This window comes from Plectropomus leopardus, chromosome 3 (genome assembly GCF_026936395.1).
Source record: "Plectropomus leopardus strain MGB_pleo_1.0 chromosome 3, ASM2693639v1, whole genome shotgun sequence".
Classification (NCBI taxonomy): domain Eukaryota; kingdom Metazoa; phylum Chordata; class Actinopteri; order Perciformes; family Serranidae; genus Plectropomus; species Plectropomus leopardus.
Genome location: NC_142178.1, coordinates 35,439,512 through 35,451,865, shown reverse-complemented (window position 1 = coordinate 35,451,865; position 12,354 = coordinate 35,439,512). Strand labels below are relative to the sequence as shown.

The following is a 12,354-nucleotide window of genomic DNA, read 5'->3' as shown; positions in this document are numbered from 1 at the left end:
GCTGTAGGTCTTCTTTGGTATGATAAGCTTTTTCCAAGACGTAGCATAATTTGTCAATTTAAACGCACTTCTAGGTTTGTTTGTTTTTTCATCATCTTAAGTGCTCTCGTGATCTCTTTATTTTGATCACAGCACACATAACACTTTTTTGCCATAATTTGCTACAACTGCTTGTATTCTGCACTCCTCCTCATACAATTATTTGTTTTATATGCTATTTTAATTTTCTCTAAAGATAATCAAATGTGAAGGCTGTTAACTTATTATTTTTTCTTTGTTGCAGAGCACATATGTACTCTATCTCGTTAAATTATCTGTATTTATATAATTAATGATCATTATTATTATTATTTATATTAATGTTAGTAGTAGCTGTAGTAGTAGGTTAGGCACAGGAGCTGGAAGTTGTCGGGGGGGAACTTTACGCATCGACCGTTTTTCAGCCGGTTGCTCTCAAGCGGTGCACAAGAAGAGCTCGCCGGATGTTAGACTCACACGTTGCAGGCGAGTTTTTGCAATACATCCGTGAGTTTTTGTCAATGTAGCTTGTTGTCATTTCATCAAAACCTCATATTATTAAATCAGGATGTCGGCGTCGTTGCTTAGGAGAGGACTGGAGCTGCTGAACGACGATATTAAAGGTGAGTTTCGCCTTTTAGCTCGCTGCTAAATGACAGTCGGCTAACATCAGCGCTTCTGTCTTCTGATGTTTCATCGTTTCAGTTTGGTAATTACAGATGTGGTTAAACACTCCTTCTCACTGCAGCTGCATTAAAATGTAAAACTGGCCACTTCAGGCTCATTTTTGCTTTATTGGGGCATTAATTGAGGATAGTATCGATATGATTTATCTTGTCCTGCAAGTTAAAGAGGCTTGTTTAAGAGGATTTACTTGTACAAAAACCATAAACAAACACACAACATTTACTATTTGTTAATATGTGTTTATATATTTGTGTGTTTTATTCTAAAGTGTTGTGTCTAACAATCAGATTCAGATTTTTATATAACGTTACAAGGGATTTTCTTCGGTATTTTGGTGTAGTATAATTTAAATAAATACGGTAAAATAAAAGAGATAAATAAATTATGCAAGTTAACGATACGAATTTGTAAAAAGTAAATAAAAAATCTATAATGTATCAAAAGCATTACATTTTTTTTGGTTTTAAATCCTTACTGCCATCATAATTTACCATTATTCTCATTACTATCATTGTTCATCATCGTCATTGCTGTTTATATTGATATCATTATTGCTCTTGTGTTAAAGGTTGTGATGATGATATTATTGTCGTTATTATTGTTGATATAATGGTTACAGATATTATTCTGGGAATAGTATTTTTCATGTACCACTACACAATATGCAGTACACACACACACACACACACACACACACACATTTTGTCCTCAGGCATCCTCACATTAAGGCCATAATGAGACATACAATCAACAATTATGCTGAATCAGTTTTTTTTAAATCATCACAAAATAACAGGTTTTAGTGCATTGACCAGTCGGTTACATACACACACAGACTAATGTGTTTCTGTGTCCTGTGCACCTTGCCAGATGCCACCAAAGTGAAGAAGAAGCAGCAGCAGACACCCAGTTCGGCCACGGTGATGGAGCTGGTGAGCACAAAGCGGCAGGGAGTCACCAAGCAGGTCAAACGGCTGCAGGGTCGCCTCGGTCCCGGAAAGAGCAAAGCTACAGTCAAAGACAAGAAGACGAAGTCTGCAGTGGGTCAGTCCGCTAACAGTCCCGCACAGCATCCATGTTCAGAGGGAAAAACATCCCAAAGTAGAATTCACACGTTTTATTTCATTAATATGCAGCTCTGCTTCATTTTGTTAACTTAATGTCTTAATGTTGTGAGCCAGGTCATTTTATATGTAGATATTAGATTTATCTGAGTGTTTATTTAAAAGGGAACAGCATATTAATGAACATCAGTATAAAACACAAATGTAAATATGCCAGAGTCAGCAGGACTGCTAATTTACATCCGTAGTCGTCCATCAAGAAAGAAAGAAGAAGGAGGGGAAAAACAACAACAACATGAACCACAATTTATACAGAGGACAGAAGAGCAGGAACATTAGCAATGTAAACTGTATGGCAAAAAAGTATGGTATTAAGAGCTTGGTGCAATGTGCCTGATCTGTGTGCAAAGTGCAAAATGCAACATGTGTTGGTTTCAGGCATTTATCATGGATCACTGGAGAAAAGGACAAGGAGCTATATTGCAGATACAATGCAAAACAAGAATCCAGCTGAATACTAATCACTGGAATAGCCAAGTGATAACTTGAGATCACATTTATTATGTCTGTTTTTTGCATTTGTTAGAGAACCAAGGCAGTGTTAAAACAACATGAAACTGATTGCTGTAATGTAGACAGTAGAGTAGAGGTTGCTCTGAATCTGCTCTTGCCCGCTCCTTTTTTAACTTTACATTATAACCACTAGGTGGCTCTATTACGCAGCAATCAACCTCTCAGCAGACAACAGACTTACAACAAAATCCACAGTTTAAATGATGTTAACAGTCAAAATCTCTTATGTGTACATCAAAAGAGTATTAAATAAAATATGCAATCTGACTCAACAGTATGTATCGTTAATGTAACTGTAGTACTGGTAGCTCTCTGGTGTTTGTTTTGTTTTTAACTTCTTCTTTGGTGTTAATTGTAGAGGAGTTCAGGAAGACACAGAGGAAGAGTCAGATGAGCACTAATCTCAAATACTTTATGGAAACTGGCTACAAAGCAGCAGATTCTGACACTTTGAAGGTAAGAAAGAGAGAAATCACTCTCTTATTACATCGACCCTTCTTTACTTTAGTCATTTGCTTTTAAAGTAGTGAAATGTTTATATAAAATTGTTAAAGGGGAACTCTGTATTTTTCAACATGGAGCCTTATTTTTCCATGTTTTTGTGCACGAGTGGCTGGCGGGAACAATAATATTTGAGATTGTTCCAGTATTGAGAGGGAGTGCTGCAGCTGGCAGCACTGAAACAGGCTGCAGTGTAAGCATTCGGGGCAAGTGCATCCTGTCAATTAACCATCCATTAAAAACCTGCGTATAGATGTTTATTTCAATAGGAAATGGGAGTATATGACACAAAAACTTAATGTGCAACAACAAAGGAAGGATCTCACCGAGTTTGGCAGAAATCCTATTTTTTACTTCACCTATCTTAGAAAGCTTGTCAGTTTGAGGAAAGTCTCAAACTACAGAAACATGATAATTCATTTTTTATTCATATTTGTATAGCTGTTGTTTTGATTTAATTCTGCTTCTGTCTGCTGTTTACGAGTGAGTTTGTCTTCACTTCTGTCTCAATTAGATCCTGAGCCACAATACAGGAAGACAGTCCAGGAATCATCCGGAGAAATGCGCCAAAAAGGCCAAGGAGCCGGAGTCTTTGTTCACAGAGGAGGAGTTCCAGCAGTTCCAGAAGGAATACTTTGGCAGGACTGTCGAGGAGAAGAAATAAAGCGCACCGAAACACAAAGACACAGCAGCCACATTGGAAACACCAGAACTGCATTTTGTGGATCACAGGTAGTTTCTGGACCAGATTATTCTCTGGAACTGTCACTTCACGTCTCAACAGAGGAGCAGGAGAACTCTGAGGAGAAATGTGTTTTGAATCTGTGCTGGTGTTATGACTGCAGACGCACACTGTCACATACAGCGGACATGTGATCAGGACAAGAGTTTTACTACAAAATGTAATTCTGAAAACATGTAACGTGACCATAGTGGATGGTTTATTGATTTTTGATGAATAAGCACCAGTAATGTGGATATAGTGACTACTGGTGTAAAGCCAAATACTAGAACAGGTAAGTTCAGAAAATGCCACCACTTTTCTGTAATGCAGCCTTTTAAACCAGAAAAGACAACCCTTCTGATATCTAACTGTCACATAGCACAGTATCGATAAAAATATTGATTTATTGAGCATCACCTCATATGAATCTTTTTCACATAATGAAAATGTAACGTACATTAGATTTGACAATTAAAGATTCAGATTCGTTATGCTATTCTGGGAGTTTTCTTCATTTGGGATTGTCAGTCTGTACCAAAATTTAATTGAAGTAAGACTTTTTTTTTTTTTAGTTTTGAGAAGAAATACTTTCAGCATCACTGATAAGAGGCTATGTGTTTTCTGTAAGAAACCCCTCAACAGATTACGATTAATACAGAGGAACGTTTAGTGTAACTGCAGATACTTTACTACTATTTTAATAATGCAAAGGTTTACAGCAATAAAACTAATCACTGATGTTGTGAATACAATCAATACAGAATAAATCAATCAACTGAAATATGACACTTAAGAGAATTAAATGTTTTTTAGTACCCGCAGATGATCACCAGAGGGCAGTCCAGTTCTTACCGCTGTGAACTGTTATGTAGCCGAGTTCATCAAGTTTAACCAGCAGCTGCATTGAATTATAGAGGCTGCATGTTTCTAATGAAGAGGCATAACAACTAAACAGGAATACAACATATTGTTATGGTGCAAGGGAGAACTCGCAGAAAGCTATAAATGTAAGTGACAGACAGTAGCATACAAGGATTTGAATGTTTTCGTCCTCCTATCTTCACTGTCCACATGCACAAAGTGTAAAACTGTCATTGGCTTCACCACACGCCATCAAGAAACAACACAGGACAATTTAGAATAAGACTTATTAAAAGATGGTTTTTACTGACAAGGAATTAGCTTTGGTTTTAAGTGCAAATATAAAGTACACTAAACTATATACTATATATACTATATTAAAAGGAAAAAATAAAATAAGGTATAAGTACTAGAAAAGTTACATGAAAGATATGACAAAGATAATGAAAAATGTATTATCGCAATTATCTACAATAAGGGTGTTTTATAATATAAAAAGCTGTAATTATGCGCACGATGTGCAAAAATATTAAATAGTAAATGTGCAAAAGTTCACTTTAACAGTTAAAGAACATTTCAGCATTATCTTAACCCTTTGAAACCTAGAGTAATGTCAAGTTCCTTGTTCTGCTTTCAGATGTCTATCACAAATATTTAAACCTTTGAGTCCTGAACAAATTGGCATGATTTCTTTTAAAAACATGGGGAAAAGGACAATGGGCAACTTGGTAAGAAATGTTCCTCAAACTGCAAGAAATTTGTAGATTTAGAAAAGTATTTTAAAAACATGAGGGGAAAAGGTGTAAGGTAAAAAGCTAGGGAAAAATATTCATGGCTATTGACTAAAATTACATATTTATAATTATGTTACAGAATTGTTAGATTTTTTCAGCTCTTTTACCAGGTGAGTTGATTTTTAATTTTTTTTGTTTATTTATTTTTGGTTTTATTTATTTAATTTTCAGGTACTTTTCTTGTAGTCTTTACTGATTTCTTGCTAATTTTGGCTCATTTCCATCTTGTCATGTTTTTTGAAAGAAATCAAGCCAATTTAATCTAGTTTCAAAGGGTTAAAAGTGTTTATAAATACTTTTTAAAATTGTGTTTGTAAACGTGTTGCTCCATGGAGGATGTAAAAAAGCAAACAAGGCTAAATTCAACTTTTTTAGTCATTTTAATTCTATGCTACTGAAATAAATTGACGTAAACAAAATATTGTTTCTTACTTACCTAACTTGTTCTTTAAACAGATGAAAAAATGTCTGTCATTATGTATTATGTAACGTTTGTTGAAGTGTATTTGTTCTCATCAGACGCTGGCATTTGTAAGATTCGTAAAACTACTTCCGTTTCCAATGTTTACATTTTGCATTTGACCTATATATGACGTAGGGAGGCACTGGAGTTTGAAGCTCCATCCCATATGCTTCATGCGTATGGCTCTATTTTGTCAGCTTTTATAGACGTTATACATCTAACCAATCACAAACCAGACTCAGATGGAGCGATCACAGCGGTGCGCGTGTTTTATTGACGCTGCTGCCCGGCTGAAACTTCTTTACTGCTCTTAAACACTGAAGCGGCGACGCCTCCAAACGATCCGCGCTGCTACTACGCCTAAAACAAACGCTATCGCGGAGTGACACTGCGGAGGAATACAGTCAGTGGTGTTCAGGCTCTTTATATACCAGAGTGACTCTCTCCGCCCGTCCTTCCTTCTTTTGACTGTCAAAGTAAAACTCAGCCCTCGGTGAACACTCTCCCGCGCTACAATGGCAGTCTAAAGGCGTGCGGCAGCAAACCTTGCAGCGGCAACAACCCGGCAGTGCAACGGCAAAGTGCACTGGCTATTTCTGGCAAAATGGCGTAAGTATTAATTTTAATCGGCGTTTTACCTCCGCGAGTGCTTTTGACTTCCTCATGTCAACTGTATTGTTGTTAACAGACCTGTTGAGCACGACATGTGCGTTAATATCTACCAAAACGATTTTGAAATTGAGTAAAAAAAGTGGATTTCAATGTGTTTATTTCCTGGTTTGGAGTTGGTGTCACATTACAGACTTGTCAGGTGAAGTAGTCCCAGCCGGCGGGACAGCTTTGTGTTGACGAGGCTTAACGGTCGCTTTCCTGTAGACGGCGATAACTTTTAAACCCCCTTAATTTATATTATTATTAGAATTTTTTTTGTATTTTTACAGTAAAAACACGACCCAGAGTATTTATTGACACAGGTAATGTTTGTGTTTATTACACATTGACAACGTGGCGTGTCCAAAATGGCGCGCGCTGTCCTTGTGTCTCAGCCCTCGCACAGATGGCTCTGTTGTGAAAATGGCGGTTGCCCTCCCACATCTCCGCGATGACTCACGGAGGAGGGCGGGGCCAGCGGCCGAAGCATGACCAAATTAGGAAATGTTATCCCCCGGTGGAGGGCGGGGTGTCTGCTGCTTTAGCTCCGCTTTGTCGCCACAGTGAAACGGATTAGCCAAAATTAGCCTCCCCTCCCCCATTATGTTTGCGACGTAACATCCTTATCGACCAAAACACGTTTAACGAGAAGTTGTATTGTTTCCGTGAGGGTTGTCAATGTCAGAAAAGGTTGTTTCGGGAAGTGTGTCCACTATGGGGTGTGTCTCAGATGTACAGATAAGGTTGGCCTACTACAAGTGATAGCAGCCACGTGGCATAATATTTTCATAGTATTTCCATATATTTACATTTTGTTAAAACACCACACTTCCAACCCCTTATTTCAACACTCATTGTGTATTTGTCATGTGTTATAGTTTCTTTTTTTTAAAGTTGCAATACTTATCAAAGCACTGTCGTTACTGCAATAATTGGTGCATTAATTCAACTACAACAGTCCTCCATTTAATTATTAAAATGTGAAATATTCTTTAAATTCAATATAACCTATAGTTAGATAAACATAATGTATACTTAATGTTCTTTTGTGTACATTGTAGCATCATGAAAATATTTCACGTTTCTATCATTACAGATAAGTATTATACATTATAATATAGTATAGGACACAGTTCTATATATTCTTTATATTTATTTACACACTCAAAACATAAATATTTATAATATGAAACATTCATATTGGGGTGGACTGATATTGGTTTTCATGGCCAATACAGATACATATTAACAGTACTCAATGAGACCAATAATAGATATTTGGAACCAGTATGCATTGACAATAAAAATGAAAATAATTGTCAAAATTTCGAATTTGGAATAAAACCAACCCCAACACAAAACTTGTTTAAATATCTTTAGATTTTTTTTAATCAAAACTAAAACTTTCAACATCATATACAGAAAGTTCCCAGCAACATTTTTTATAAAGTCAACTGTACATTTAAATAAAAAATAATAGATAAAAATAGCTTCCTGAGGTTTTACAGAGTGAAAGTTTCTCCCATGCTGACGCTTTCTTTGCACTTTTTCAATTAGTCCCAGTAATTAGACAGGCTGATAGTTTGTCATCTCTTTGTCTTAACTGCAATAATTGATGCAATAATTCAACTACAGCAATCCTCTGTTCAATAATTCAAATGTGCAATATTCTTTCAACTCCTGAATGTAGGCAATATTTAACATGTTGCACATATTGTATGTATATTTATGGCTCATCTTACTCGTGTGTATCTGTGCATTTAGCACACACATTTAACACTTAACACACTCAGTGTAATCATAAATATTTATAATTTTCAATTTTCACATACTAGCGCTGTCAGTCATATACCAGTGCAGATTGTTTTTATCATTATTGTATTTATATTTAAAATTTTACATACTTTGTGCTTTATTTATTTCTATTTTCTATAGTTCTCTACACTTGGCGACTGTAATGAACAAAATTTTCCCCCAGGGGATTAATAAAGTGTTTCTTATTTTGACATACTCTTCATTTCTGTCTCTTTTACCCAGGTCTCTCTCGGCAACCACCTACAGCATTGCTGCCGTCGACAGCACCACCGAACCCCTCGACTTGCTAACGTCATCAGACTCACCTTTGTTTTTGTTCATCCGTTCACGGCTAACACTGACCAGCAGCAGCCATGACACTCTCCCAGCTGGCCTTAGAGGACGTGGAGGCCCTGTACTTAGGTTGGTGTTGTGATGACAAATGTTTTTAAAGCGCTGCTACAAACATTACAGTTAGGGCATTCAGTTTGGATAACAAAAATCGCAAAGTTTAGCAGCAATTAAAACACTTGTTTTTATCTCAAAACAGTAATTCATGTACTGACTGCACTTTATTACATTAGATTATAGTGCATCCAGTATATCATCTCATTTTATCAAACATGGGGAACCTGAGATTTTAAGTGTGATTATTTCAGTGTGGTGTCAGAGGGGTAGCATGGACATATGTTGAAATAGATTATTTTCCTTGGTTAAATAATGTGCAGGAAATTATGCACTCAATAAGGAATCTTTATCCACAGGGTCCTCGTTTCTGATGGCTGACCCCATGGGGCCCCTTCTGGACCAAGATGAAGAAGAAGCTCTTTCTCCCTCCTCCTCTCTAGAGGGGAAGGCGCCAGCTTCGCCTCCCCTCTCTTTCTCCTCCTACGCATCCTCCCCGTCTCCTTACCAGACGTTGTCGTCTTCCCCGCTCTCCTCTGCCTCCCCGCCTCCCTCTCCTCCTCCCACGTATCCCTCCTTGCTCCTGGGAACCAAGGCCGGAGCGGACTCTCTGTGCCCCCCCTGGCTGGATGCCTGCCACCTGCTCAACGGCCACGTTGGAGCAGACGATGGCAAAGGTGAGAGCTACGTAGAATTATTGAACATACTCCAAAATAAGCTTTTCAAGGGACAACATATTGGAAGCTAAAATGAGCAAAATTTCAGAAACTGGGAATCAGAAAAGTGAACTGATTTACAAAGTTAAATTAGGAACACATGTTTTATCAGCAAGATCTTATGTGGAAAGAAATTAAGGGCCTGCAAAAGTTTCCACCACTGTGAGGAAATTGCTTCCAGGCTGGCGGTTAATATTTTATGGAGGCTGTTCTGTGTCAGTAAAGCTCTTAATGTTGTCCTGCAGGCAGCGTGTCCTAGTTTCCATTATGATCTTTTTACAGCCACGAAAAGTGCTTAAAACATATGGGCGTCGATGTTTTTTTGCAAAACACTTTACAAACTTTACCCAACTCCCAAATTAAAGGCACGAATGAGTAATGGTAGGTGTGTTTGGCAATGAAGAACAATCATTGGTTAGCATCTGGCAGGTGTGGCGCTCAAGTGCATAGTTGAGACCGGTTCAAACTGGTTTCATTAAATATGCTATTACACAATGACGTGCATCTCTTTGTTGGAGCAAACTCATTCACTGGTATGAAGCCAGTTGTGGCTCTTGGCATCTGGTCTGCACATTAGACACATTGTTTATGTACGTCAACAAAATGATAACACGGGTTTGGGGACTCAGATTTATTTGTACTTTACTTTAGTGAATACATTATCAAGAGACTTAATAGGATGTGAAAGCAGTTTGTGCTTGCATTCACTAAAATCCAGTCAACAAAGAGGACTTAAAATACTGAAGTTATTCTTGAATTTTATTATTCTATTTCTTTTTTTAATTCTTCAATTCATTTTTTTTAATATATAACCCATCATCATAAATCACAATTTGCCTCAGAGGGCTTTACAGCAAACAACATCCCTCTGTCCTTGGACCGTCACCGCCCAAAAATTCAGGGAGAAGTACAAGAAGAACAGGGAGAAGTATTAATACGATAATACATGAATGTGACAATAATAATCATAGTGTAATAATACTCCTTTTACAGAAGAGGTGTTGATTTTAATTAGGTTTTTATATATAAATCTGCCATTGTTTACTTTAGTAGTTATTTCAGTCAAGTTTTAATGAATAAATCATCTGTCACCAGATGACGCTTTTGCGGGCATGGACTGGATGTCCGAGAAAATCGACCTGAGTGAATATGATCTGGATTCCCTCATTGGTTCCTGCTCATCCGATGAGTCTCCGAGCTCACCCGAGGATCTCCTGGCCTCCCTCGACTCCCACATGGATTTAGATCTCGACTCCTTCCACTCATCCATCCCCGCCCAGCAAGACAGCCTGGAGCTGGGTCTGTCGCTGCCCAGCATCCCCTCTCTCCCCCTGGAGCTCCCTCTCCCTGGGGCAGATGAGGCCAAGAAGACAGAGGTGGCTCCTGATCAGGAGATTCATATGAAGTCTGAGCCTCTGTCCCCAGCTCCGTCCCCGTCCCCTCCCTCTCCAGCATACGCATTGGAGCTGGGGAGTGAAGTGGACGTCCTGGATGCAGAGAAAATGCCCACATCTCTGACCGCCACCATCATTCCAGATCCCAGTGGAAGCATTCAGATGAGCAGCCCCATTGTGTTCTCTCTTCCCACCCCTGACCACATTGTGGTGGTGTTCACCAACAAAGAAGAGCCCTCCCTCGTGTCTCTTTCCGACCAGTCCAGTAAAACCTCTCCTCCATCAAGCGACTGCGAAAGCGACTCTGGCATCGAGTCAGCTGCCGGCTCACCCAGTCGCCTCCCATCTCCGCCCCCCGTCCCCTCTCCAATAGCTGGTTCCTCCAGGACCAAACCTTACTCCAAACCAGAGCCCGTCACCGAATCCTCCCCCTCGGCCAAGACCTCCAGAGTCAAATCGGTGTCTGGCACTCCTAAAGTGGTCGAGAAGAAACTAAAGAAGATGGAGCAGAACAAGACGGCGGCCACTCGCTACAGACAGAAGAAGAGAGTCGAGCAGGACCTTCTCAACACAGAGTGCGAAGAGCTGGAGAAGAGGAACCAAGAGTTGGCGGAGAAGGCCGAGTCCATCAGCAGAGAGATTCAGTATCTCAAAGACCTGATGGAGGAAGTTCGTAAGCGTCGCGTCAAAACCAGCTCGGTGGTTTTGAAACCAGAATGTGTGTGAGGCACATGTGGTGATGGTGGTGTTTCTGCTCCACTTTTCACATGCCATTACGAAGAACCACAAGTATGTTTGAAGAGATTACAGAAGAATGGCATGCGAGGGTGGATGTATCAAACACGCCACTGAACGGGAAAGAGCTAAACTGAAAGTAAAAAGCCTCTGGAAGTTTATGAGATTGTTAGCGTAGCGCGGGGGGCTGGGAGGTAGTCAGGTGAAGCATCTGTACATGCTTGTCTCTCAGTCCCCTGTTAGACCCCTTAATGTACTCCCTGTCTTACTAGCAGTACTTGTACAAACGGGCAGGGTGTATATTTGTATCTGTAGACTAGGCATGAAAAACATGAGTCACCATAGCTCCTGGTAGTGATGTAGACTTTGAAATAAATGTATTGCCTCACACTCACGACAGTCAAACCCCAGCTCAGCTTCAAAAAGTGACTTCTGTGTCAGTAAAGTGAGATTTTACCTTGTTACCTGCTCCTTTTTTAACCCCCCCCCCCCTCCATTTCCACCTTCCTCTTTAACAGCTTCAAGTCCAGAAAGGGGCCTCAATATATTTATGAATTCTTGATGTTACACTGTCAACACGGATCTATTTGTGTATATAGTTTTCTCCTCCTTTGCTTGCAGATATTAGCTTTTGTTATTTAATGCTGGATAAAACCTGATAATGTGTTGAATAGCTCAGTCTCTTAGCGCAGCTGTTTGGCTTGTAAAAATGCTTGCTCTTCTTTTTCTAATAAATATCTATCAGTCCTGAAGTGACTTGTGTGATGTGCTTCACTGATTTTTTTAAAAAAGTTTTTAAAAAAGTATTTTTAAAAAAAGAGAAGTAACAGATTGTTGATGCATGTAAAGCTGAAAAACATTTGGGGTTTTATGTCACATACTGGGGTGATTGAACGTCTAAATGGCATTGAATTAATCTAAATCTAAGGCTAAAATGTCCCCAATCATTCAAAAGTCTAAAAAAAATGCTAAGG

At 38.9% G+C, this 12,354-nt stretch overlaps 2 protein-coding genes across 2 annotated transcripts; both read left to right on the top strand.

The window, feature by feature from the left end:
• Window positions 1-408: 408 nt before the first annotated feature.
• rps19bp1 (ribosomal protein S19 binding protein 1) lies at window positions 409-4,063 on the top strand. The gene is made up of 5 exons (XM_088074605.1): window positions 409-504; window positions 586-641; window positions 1,576-1,749; window positions 2,701-2,798; window positions 3,358-4,063. Exons 2-5 carry the CDS (start codon window positions 587-589, stop codon window positions 3,505-3,507), a joined length of 477 nt encoding a protein of 158 aa, XP_087930731.1. The 5' UTR covers window positions 409-504; window position 586; the 3' UTR covers window positions 3,508-4,063.
• Window positions 4,064-6,134: 2,071 nt separating this feature from the next.
• On the top strand, window positions 6,135-12,132 carry atf4a (activating transcription factor 4a). The gene is made up of 4 exons (XM_042485343.2): window positions 6,135-6,294; window positions 8,374-8,553; window positions 8,895-9,212; window positions 10,347-12,132. The coding sequence occupies exons 2-4, from the start codon at window positions 8,505-8,507 to the stop codon at window positions 11,369-11,371; spliced, it is 1,392 nt and encodes a 463-aa protein (XP_042341277.2). The 5' UTR covers window positions 6,135-6,294; window positions 8,374-8,504; the 3' UTR covers window positions 11,372-12,132.
• The last annotated feature ends 222 nt before the right edge of the window (window positions 12,133-12,354 follow it).

Coding starts and splice junctions, on each gene's coding strand:
- rps19bp1 (XM_088074605.1), top strand. CDS start 587: ATGTCGGCGTCGTTGCTTAGGAGAGGACTGGAGCTGCTGAACGACGAT. Junction 642..1,575: donor GCTGAACGACGATATTAAAG/GTGAGTTTCGCC, acceptor GCACCTTGCCAG/ATGCCACCAAAGTGAAGAAG. Junction 2,799..3,357: donor CAGATTCTGACACTTTGAAG/GTAAGAAAGAGA, acceptor TGTCTCAATTAG/ATCCTGAGCCACAATACAGG.
- atf4a (XM_042485343.2), top strand. CDS start 8,505: ATGACACTCTCCCAGCTGGCCTTAGAGGACGTGGAGGCCCTGTACTTA. Junction 8,554..8,894: donor CGTGGAGGCCCTGTACTTAG/GTTGGTGTTGTG, acceptor CTTTATCCACAG/GGTCCTCGTTTCTGATGGCT. Junction 9,213..10,346: donor TGGAGCAGACGATGGCAAAG/GTGAGAGCTACG, acceptor ATCTGTCACCAG/ATGACGCTTTTGCGGGCATG.